At 41.7% G+C, this 10731-nt stretch overlaps 1 protein-coding gene across 1 annotated transcript; it reads left to right on the forward strand.

Moving 5' to 3' along the window:
• The first annotated feature begins 857 nt into the window (after window positions 1-857).
• LOC129186488 (protein shisa-4-like) lies at window positions 858-5774 on the forward strand. Its single transcript, XM_054784805.1, has 6 exons — window positions 858-972; window positions 1092-1248; window positions 1748-1855; window positions 3005-3153; window positions 3233-3391; window positions 4911-5774. The coding sequence occupies exons 1-6, from the start codon at window positions 906-908 to the stop codon at window positions 5003-5005; spliced, it is 735 nt and encodes a 244-aa protein (XP_054640780.1). The 5' UTR covers window positions 858-905; the 3' UTR covers window positions 5006-5774.
• Window positions 5775-10731: the final 4957 nt, after the last annotated feature.

A 10731-nucleotide genomic window follows, 5' to 3' on the forward strand; every position in this document is an offset into this window, starting at 1 on the left:
AGTACTGTCACGTAGCTAAATAAGCTAACCAGCATATTATTGATTATATTGACATAAAAAAATTCAAACCATTGTGAACGACAATAAAGGTGTGTCCTGGGATTGTGACATTCCGTAACATAACATAACATAACATTTCATAGTTATGCACGTGCTTCCATAAATGTATTCAAAACGCAATTTGGGTTTGTGAACACGAGACTCGAGAACTAGTTGCAGTGCACGCCAGCGGGAGAATACGCACCACGTGCAGCACAAGAATACATACACACAGAGACAGGATAACATTGCTTATTGGTTAACCTTTTACCCTTCATTATGTCTCCCAAGCGGCAGTGCGCCAAAGAAAAGGAAAGCCATCACCATGGGAGTGGAAATGAACATCATAAAAAGCTCAGAGGGAGGAGACACCCTCACCAATATTGGCCGTATCATTAAGGATAAAGATTATTGAATGGTAATGAATCCTACAGGAGTCATGGATTCTGTGCGCTGTTACAAGGAGAAGAGGAGGTAGTGACTTAGGAGTTCATTTAAGTATCATTTCGATACAGTACAACTCGACTTACATCACAATCATAGGAATGGAACTCGTTCAATACCCGAGGAATAACTGTAATAGAATATTTGTCCTGTATTTTTCATGATTTGGATTAAAAAAGGGACAAAATTGTCATTTGTGCATGCTAGTGTGCGATGGTAAACACACACAAAAGTAAGTATATCCAAATGTACTATGATTGAGCTGCAAGCATCATTAATTACACCCAGCCTTTTCTCCCAATGAAGTCAGGAATGTTGTTTGGTGACTTGCCTGATGGGTGCGACACACACACACACACACACACACACACACACACACAGTAACAGTTGTACAGTCTGTATTAGTGTGTGTTTTTGCAGTAATGGTGTCAGTCGTCTTGTCCATTCTACTGCTTGTATCTGGTGTGGGCCTGATCCCGACTACACAGGGTGAGTTACCTTTTTGGTGTTTCTCTAAAGACCATTTTGGGCCGTGCATCATCAACTGAAAGCAAAACCATCCAGCAAGGTGTTTGGTGTTGTTGGACATGTCTTGACTTGTCTTCCAGCTGAGGACTGTACAAGCTACTGGGACGACAGCGGCGTCCATCGTGATGGCGTTTCATGTGGCGGCACGCTCTGCTGCGGAAGCTGCCACAGTAAATACTGCTGCAGTGACCACACACAGCAGCTAACTGGAGAGCAGCAGGAAGGATGTGACGACGGGTACCACATGCGCTCACTATGACTGGCGTTCACGTCTCTTTACACTTAGCTAAAGCGGTTAAAGAATGTTGAACTGCTACTTACAGTTCATGTTGCTGTCACTTGCTGTCAAACTTAACCGAGACAGTTTTGTTTTGATTTGACTTTTTACAGTGCTTAAGATTTTTTTTTACACTTAAGCATATTAAAAAATGCGATGCAATGATGATTACAACGTGATTACAAGGTCTGAATTGTTTTTAACGTTAACTTCTTTGTACCCGTGTACGACTATTAAGATCAGTTTAGCATACTGTCTTGGTCTTTGCTCGGCCTAGTTAAGTGTTGTTACGTCGACTACTGACCGGGTTAACATCTTTTTACACTTGTATGACATTTAAAGACAGCAGTGACAGAGATTTAAAGACACCCAGCTCCTAGGTGAGGGACCAGACCAGGTGTTACTCAAACAGACCCGGACGATAAGAAGGATAAATTGACTTACTTTTCCCTCACCCAGACGCGGGTCACCGGGGCCCCCCTCTGCAGCCGAACTTGGAGGTGGGGCGTCATGGCAAGCTTTAGGTGGACGCAGGGGGCGCAAGCGGAAGAGGAACAGCTTGAAGAGGTAACATGGGTCCACATGGGTGGGGAAGTAGCCTGAGCTGGTGCGTAAGGTGGAGAAATTCCGGCTAGATATCGTGAGACTCACCTGGATCCAGTCCCCTCGAGACAGGCTGGACTTTATTCCACTCTGGCGTTCCCAGCAGTGAGAGGTGACGGGCAGGGGTGGTTGCTCTTTCTTGTTGTCCGCTCAGGGCCTGTACGTTGAACAAGAGGGTCGTTTTTGTTCACCTTCGGGCCGGGGGACGGATCCTGACTGTTGTTTGCGCTTAAACAGCCCATTTGTCCATTTTTAGTGCCATCTGAGATCAAAGTTGTTTTTTAGGATTTACTATTACCAGGGTTAACCCTTTTTTTACACATGTATGACAGTCAAAGAACGTTCAAATGTTAATTAAAGTTCATAAAGACGTTCTTGTCATCACTTGTTATCAAAGTTAACTTTGGGCTGTTTTGTTGTTTTTTTTTTTTTTACTTTTGCAGTGCTTAACTTCTTTTTACACTCCTGTGGCGATTAAGAAAAAAGCGAGAGGCATCTCTGACGTGAAATGACCTTCGCATTATGCCTTTGTCACTGAAGTGAATAAAATGATTGTTTTTATGTTTTACTCTGACCGGGCTTAACTTCTTTTTACACTTACATGACAGTTAAAGAATGTTACAGCGAGTTCATGAAGGCAACAATTTTGGAGGTCAACCAGCACATCTGAAAGGATGAGCTAACACAGGGGTGTCCAAAGTGTAGCCTAGGGCCTCTAGGCTAACCTAATGTGGGAGGAACCAGTACCCAGAGAAAATCCACGCACGCACACCGCCGCAGGCCGCATATGGCCCGTGGCCCAAAGTTGAAATATTTGGAAAATAAAAAAAAACAACAGCAAAAATGTGAAAAAAATAATTGTAGACATAAGTTCATACGAATAATGCGCTTTTTCACCGATACCACAAAGCTGAAATTGACTTTTTTCTTGAAATACAGGATACAGTCTATAACTTAGCATCTACAGTACATGTGTTGCTTTTCAAAATATCAAAGTGTCCCTTGCATCCTTTCACTTTTCTGTATGTGGTCCTTGGTGGAAAAGTTGAGACGCCCCGGAGCTAACTGGAAGTACATTTTAGCAATGATGCTCTGGTCTGTTTATCCCGGCAGGGTTGGCGCCAAGACTGCTGTACTTCTGGGCAGCATCCTTGGCTCGATTATTCCCCTCATCTTCTGCGTGGGTCTCGTCGTCTGCTTTGTGGCCCCATGTTGCTTTCTGTACAAAAAGTGCAGGAAAGTGCGCAACTCTCGGCGCCAAAGTGAGACACGGCCTTCGCCTCGCATAATTCTACACACCATTGTTGGTCGTTCACTTGGAATCTCACATTTATCTTCTAGATGTGCCAACAACCACCTTTATCGCTGTACGCCAGCAGCCGGCACCTCCGGCCCAGCATCCACCTTCCCATCCGAGCTACCAGCCTGTGCCAGTGCAGCCTGGTTACGGAGGCCCCGCCCTACCCACAGCACCACCACCTCCTCCATACATGGAAGCTGGTCAGTTCTTTTTGCCACTCTTATGGGCCGTTCCACTGAATCGGTGCCATTAGCTTGTTGGAACTCTCAAAAGAAACTTCAGGTTCAGTCTTTTTTAAACTCTAAATGTGATAATACACATATTGAACTATACGAAATGCGTGTTGGCCCATCTCAGGTGATTTCACTGTTGTATTTGAGTAACAGGACTGAAAGTAACATGAGTGACTTTTTAGCATAGAATTAGCAAATAGAGTCGTCCCTCGCTATATCATGGTTCAAATATCGCTCCTTCACTATATTGCAGTTTTTCACAAAATAATTAATTAAAAAATGATCGCCGTTTTGTGGTTGACTTAGTCAGGAAATATTGAAAGACACGTTATATGTAGTATTCTGGTCACTAGGCATCAGTAATGTTATGAGGCATGACGTTAGATTACATCACCTTTCACACTGCATGGAGACTGGCTATTGAGCCAGCAGAGCTGAGCCGACATGCCATGGCTGAGATCGAATGAACCAAGGTTCTCCTCTCATTCCGTGTAGAAGTTGTATTTGGCATCTTTGTCCTTCTTCCACCACTTTCTTAAGTTTAGAATACCGTAAGTAAATTGGAGAGGTTAACTAGTTGGCTCGCTTGCTTGCTATGCTAGCGGCGACCGTCTGTTATGCCCCTGCAATGATCCCGTAGCCTGCGTAATGTCATGTAAACAAACAAACAAACAGGTAACATAGATCCATCTATACATTTTCTATGCCGCTTATCCTCACTAGCTGATTTCAGGGTACACAGAGGCGGGGTACACCCTGGACTGGTCGCCAGCCAATCGCAGGGCACATATAGACAAACAACCATTCACACTCACATTCATACCTATGGACAATTAACCTAACATGCATGTTTTTGGAATGTGGGTGGAACATGCAAACTCCACACAGAGATGCCCAACGAAGATTCAAACCCAGATCTTCCCGATCTCCTGACTGTGTGGCCACCGTGCGGCCCGGGCAACATATGATTATTGTTTTAATTAATCCAATCTTTTAAATTTAATTTATTAAATATGCAATCAGAGACAAAGACACAAGGTATGACTGAAAAAAACCTCACTCCGTTCATGCCGTTGTTCTCTGGAACAAATGTGCCAAGCTGTTGAAACCAATGCACAGAGTGAATCCTCCTCCTGCCTGTTTGGAGGCGAGAGACGAGGAAAACAGATACACATGCACCTGGCAATATATTGAGGCCGGCAAAATGATCAAGATCATTTTTATTTATTGTAGGATTATTTCATTTATTATCGCCCCAGGCCTATTATCGCCCACGAAACATTTGTTTTTCTGAGTGAGAAACATTTTAATCTGGCGATATCTTATGACACGAGATCTTGTGACACCCTTATACGCCCCTTATTCATTTTATTTCAAATGGCACAGATTCGGTGGAATGGCACATATTTTCTGACATCATTTATAGAAACCGCTAGAAGAACTTTAAAGGTACATGTTATATTTAAGCTTTTATCACTTGTTTTAGCTCCTCCAGCATTTCCACAGCCTTCTCTGCCACCTTATCCAGGTCATGATCCGCAGCCTCCATACAACCCTTCTTTTGGGTTCGTGCACACATGAGTTGGACTGGCTGCATTTATCACGGTTTGTATGTCGAAATTTCATTGTTGGAATCACATTTTTGGGAAGCGTTAATCGAACCATACGCTCCAGATGAGCTGATCTTTAAAAGTGCGTAATCCATCATACATGTTGTTACACCGATGCTTGGACTCATGTGTGACATTTTCCCTAAATGCTCTTGGTGTGATACACTTGTTCACAATGAACTCATCTGCTATTAATACTAGATGAGCAGTTTGCTCCTTGCTGCTATTACACCATTGGTTCTGTTACTGTTGTGTTGTGTGAATAGACAGTACTTGTTAATAAATGACCATGTGGCCAAAGAGAGCTACGTTTTCCTTCCCACTTTCTCATGCACTCCACATCATTATTAAAGTAAAAGAAAGTTAAATTGTTCATGTCGCTCTCCAGTTATCACCTGCTACCAATCAATTACAGTAATCCCTCGTTTATTGCAGTTAATTGGTTCCAGACCCAACTGTGACAAATGAATTTCCGCAAAGTAGGATTCTTTATTTATAAATGTAATATTAGTTACAGCATAGAAAACGCGTTTGTGACCTTCTAAATAGGTTTTTAAACATTATTAGAGCCCTCTTGACATGAGATAGCAGCCCTATAGTCACCTTTACACTCCTATACCAAATATAATAGACATAGTAAGAGTAAATAAGGCGTTTTAAGACATAAATAAAACTCATGTTCATGTGTGTTGCTATATATGTGTTAGGGGAGCTGAGTGGGGAACGGTATGGAAGTGATGTTGGAGGTTCAGAGTTGAGTTTTAGCTTGGCGTGGGTTACAGCAGTAGCCCGTGGGTGGACTTGCTGGTGTGTTTTGGATTGTCCTGCTGCAGAACCCAAGTTCCTTTCAGCTTGAGGTCACAAACAGATGGCCAGACATTCTCCTTCAAGATTTTTTGATACACAGCAGAATTCAAGGTTCCATTTATCACAGCAAGTCTTCCAGGTCCTGAAGCAGCAAAACAGCCCCAGACCATCACACTACCACCACCATATTTTACTGTTGGCATGATGTTCTTTTTCTGAAATGCGGCGTTACTTTTACGCCAGATGTAATGGGACACACACCTTCCAAAAATTTCTACTTTTGTCTGAGCACAGAGTATTTTCCCAAAGGTCTTAGGGATCATCAGGATGTTTTCTGGCAAAATTGAGACAAGTTCTTTTTCTTCAGCAGTGGTTTTTGTCTTGCAACTGTGCCATGCAGGCCGTTTTTGCCCAGAGTCTTTCTTATGGAGTCATGAACACTGACCTTAACTGGGGAAAGTGAGACCTGCAGTTATTTGGATGTTGTTGTGGGGTCTTTTGTGACCTCTTCGCGCTGAGCTCCTGGGTCATTTTGGTTGGCCAGCAACTCCTGGGAAGGTTCACCACTGTTCCATGTTTTTGCCACTTGTGGATAATGTTTATCGTTGTGGTTTGCTCAAGTCCCAAAGCTTTAGAAATGGCGTTATAACCTTTTCCAGGCTAACAGAGCTCAATTAATTAATAAATGGATTCTTTTTCTCCCTTAATAATAAAACGTTTCATTTAAAAACTGAATTTTGTGTTCAGATGTGTTGTCATTGACTAATATTAAAATTTGTTTGATGATGTGAAACATTTAAGTGTGATAAAAATGCAGAAAATAACACATCAGGAAAGGGGTAAACACCTTTTCACACCACTGTATCTGTTGACTACGGAGCCCCGGAGGGAACATGGAGAAAAAAAATATGATGGGTTAAATAAAAAGCACTGTTGCGTTCCCTCGCAAAACTTTTGTGAGATAACGCAATACTCTTTTACGAGATAACGCAAAACTGTTTTGCGTTCCCTCGCAAAACGCAAAAGAGACTGTAAAGCTGGAAACATATTCACAGATTCAAACTTCCGGGATCAATAACTCCCAAGTGAATGGTTCTAACACAGTAAACCATACCTCTTTCCAACCGTGGCAAAACAGACAAACAGCTACAACCCAGTTTTTATCTAAACGAGCCGTGTTCTGTGCAGTCTGACTTATATTGACAGGCCCGTAACCGGCGGGGTCCGGGGGGTTCGAACGAACCCCTCCGCGGGCGAACAAAGGTCCGCTTGGTTAAAAAAAAAAAAGCTGCTATCAAGGTGTGCAATGGTAACGGAGTGTAGATGTGTTGCAACAGCGCCTGTTGCTGGTGAATAGTGGCATGTGCAAATTGCTGCAGGAAGTGCTCAGAACTGTTGACTGACTGAGACATGGTGAATCACGTTTTTGCACTGTCCGGGATATTTGGCGATTTAATGTTTACTGTGTGTTTATATTTTGTCATATACAATGTCATGTGCATTTGATGGTGTTCACTCATTGGAATGAGCCAGTCTGCACTTTTGAGTGAAGTTTTATAGACTTTAATGCAGTTTCTTTGTTGAACTAACTTGGAATCATTTATGTGCAATGTAGATTATCCCGTGACCAAAGTCGACTCTCACCTGTCATTCCTCTGTAAAACTGTTGTTACAGGTAATATTCTATGTCATTGTGACTATGTTGTTTTCAATATGCTGTTTCTACTTGTTGCTACTTTGCTAATGCTAATTGCTGGGCCTCATTTAGTATTGCACGCTGTGCAGCAGCAGCCATGTTGGCCACGTGAGATGTGTTCAGCGACATCATGCAAAAGAAGTTGGAATGTGTTAACTTGTCCTGTATTGTAAATTGGATTACAAAATATTTCATTGTATTAATATCAGCCCACCTGTGAGACAAATTATAAAATGTGAAGATAATAATTTTAAGGGGAATTAGTAAGGGTTAGCCAACCAATACACTATACCATCACAACCAATTGAAATACTTTTTGTTTTGTAAAATGGAATCCAAATTGCTGTAGAAAGTGCTCAGAACTATTAGGAATGAGACATGATTATCCCGTGACCAAAGTCGACGCCCACCTGTCATTCCTCTGGAAAAGTGTTGTTACAGGACACACTGCCATTAAAAGAAGTCCATAATCCACCTGACTGGATGTGATGCATTCAAGCGACAGCAGTGGAGCTGCATTCCCCACATCAAGTTGTAGACCGTCACACAATCCAGTTCACTTCCCCAACATCAGGGTCCTCCTTCAGTTGGCCTGTACCATCCCAGTAACATTGTGTGAATGTGAGCGAAGTGCCAGTACCTTGAAGCGTCTGAACACCTACATGAGGGCCAGTATAACGCAACAGCGGCTGACCTCGCTGGCACTTCTCCACATTCACTACAAAAAGGTTATCAACCTGGAGGAAGTGGTGGACATATTTTCCAAGAAAGATGCTGCTGAATTAGCGATAGGTAAGGCTGAAACACATTGTAGTGATTCATATTCTGTAAGCCTGTGTAAATAGCATCCACCACTGAAGCGATGGCATGCTCAGTCGCCCAGTAAACTGATGAACTTATCTAAATAGGGCAAGCTTGATGTTGTAATTTTGCCCTTAAGCTTGTAATTTGGAGGAAATAACGTTGTTATGTCTGTCCAATATATGCATCAGGAAACTGTTTTTTCGGGCTCCAAATGCAAAAATTTTCCCTGCTCTTCCCGCTCCGTTGCTTCGCTCCCTCGCAAAAGGTCCGTTCACTCAGATTTTTGAACCCCCCCCTCGAAAAATATCTGGTTACGGGCCTGATTGATCTCTGGGAGAAGCCGGCAGCGAGACCGGAGCGCAGGGACCGTCTGCAAATTTCTTCTTCTTCTTCTTCTGTATTACGAAGGTTGGCATCAATGTTGCCAACTCTTCAGTAAGACAAGTACCTGTATTTATTGGCTGTTCTGGAAGGCCATAGATGACGTCGTTGGCTACTAATATATTTACGAAGCAGCAAATTTGTGAAAATTGACTTTTGCATATTTTATTTTTATTGGTTGTTAATAAATTCACTTCTGTAATGTGTAGGACCACAAAACTCACCTCACACATAAACGACCTTCTCCTGTTCATACTACAGCAAAGACTTTGGGAAAATGTGCTTTTAAATAATTTTGGGGAAATGTTATTGTGTAATCAATGCAATTGTGTAACATGTCCGTTCAAGAGCTTCACTTGGCCATTGATTTGTGAGGTGAATTTTGTGGTCCTACTCTTCACAGAAGTGAAGTTATTGAACGGATATGTGACAGAATTGAATTTATTAACGATAATTCTCATGAAAATTCCCCGAAATGATTTAAAAGCACATTTTCCAAACTAATTTCTGTAGAAATACCAGGAAGGAGTCACTGATGTGTGAGGTGAGTTTTGTGGTCCTACACATTACAGAAGTGAATTTATTAACAACCTAATAAAGATTATGTAAAAGTCCATTTTCACAAAGTTGTTGCTTCGTACATATTTCTGTAGTTCTTAACATAATCAAGGTGTTTTTATTTACTTTGTTAATCTGTCATAGTTATGTTAATCTATCATACTTACGTTTTTTCCTACATGTCTTACAATATCATATGCAAAAACCATACAAACTAGCCAACGACGTCATCTATGGCCTTCCAGGACAGCCAATAGAAACTTGGCTTACTGGGGAGTTGTCAACGTTGATGCCAACCGTCATAATACAGAAGAAGAAGAAGAAATTTGTAGACGGTCCCTGCGCTCCGGTCTCGCTGCCGGCTTCTCCTAGAGATCAATATCAGACTGCACAGAACACGGCTCGTTTTGATAAAAACTGGGTTGCAGCTGTTTGGTTTAAAGAGGTATGGTTTACTGTGTTAGAACCATTCACTTGGGAGTTATTGATCCCGGAAGTGTGAATATATGTATATGTTTCCAGCTTTACCTCAGTCTCTTTTGCGTTCGCAAAACAGTTTTGCGTTATCTCGCAAAACAGTTTTGCTAGGGAACGCAAAAGTTCGTGCTTTTTTTTTTTTTAAACCCTTCATATTTTTTTCTCCATGTCCCCTCCGTAAGAAACAGTGTTGTTTGATGAAAATATGGTCTGTATAGTTTTTCTGTCTTTTTCTCCCAGAATTGCCCCAACCATATCGCTGGCTGCAGGGAGGATCACATCCTCCACAATATTGTGTGGCTTGCCAGTTTTAGCCACTCGGTAACTCACCATGTAAAATACTTGTAACCCAATCTTATTAATGATATTTGTTTTACTGGTATTAAATCCACTGAAACGCGAGTCAAAAAAATATATGAACATACTTGGTTTCGAGTGAAGGTTCGATCGAGTTATACAACTAAACTTTGACATATACAAAGGCACCCTGCATATTTGCACATTTCTGAACACAATACATATTCTGTTTTAATTTTAAACTGATTTAAATAGATTTTTACAACTATTCTCACGCAGCAAAAACTACTGTATAAGAAGGTGGTCAAACCAAAACGCAACACAACAAGTAACACACCTGGAACACACAGTAAATGCACGTGCACGTGCACGTGCACGCTTTACGGGTTATAAATGAGTATAAAATAATCTTGTTTTGCATTTATATTAATGTGTAAAGCGTTTATTTTGTTACCTGCATAGTCTGTGTGTTGCAGTTACGTAGTGTTTTCCACTAGAGGGGAGCCTTTAGCAATGTTTCTATTTGTTTCTGTTTTAAAAAATGATCATTATTTATTCACGTACCCCACATCAATTTGCATTCCTTTGGGGGTACGCCACTTTGACAACCTTGGGCCGAGAACAGGGGTTTTCAAAGTGTGGCCCGGGGGCGTTTCGGCCCTTGGGTTTTTTTTTTA

The sequence above is a fragment of the Dunckerocampus dactyliophorus genome, chromosome 8, assembly GCF_027744805.1.
Source record: "Dunckerocampus dactyliophorus isolate RoL2022-P2 chromosome 8, RoL_Ddac_1.1, whole genome shotgun sequence".
Lineage (NCBI taxonomy): Eukaryota > Metazoa > Chordata > Actinopteri > Syngnathiformes > Syngnathidae > Dunckerocampus > Dunckerocampus dactyliophorus.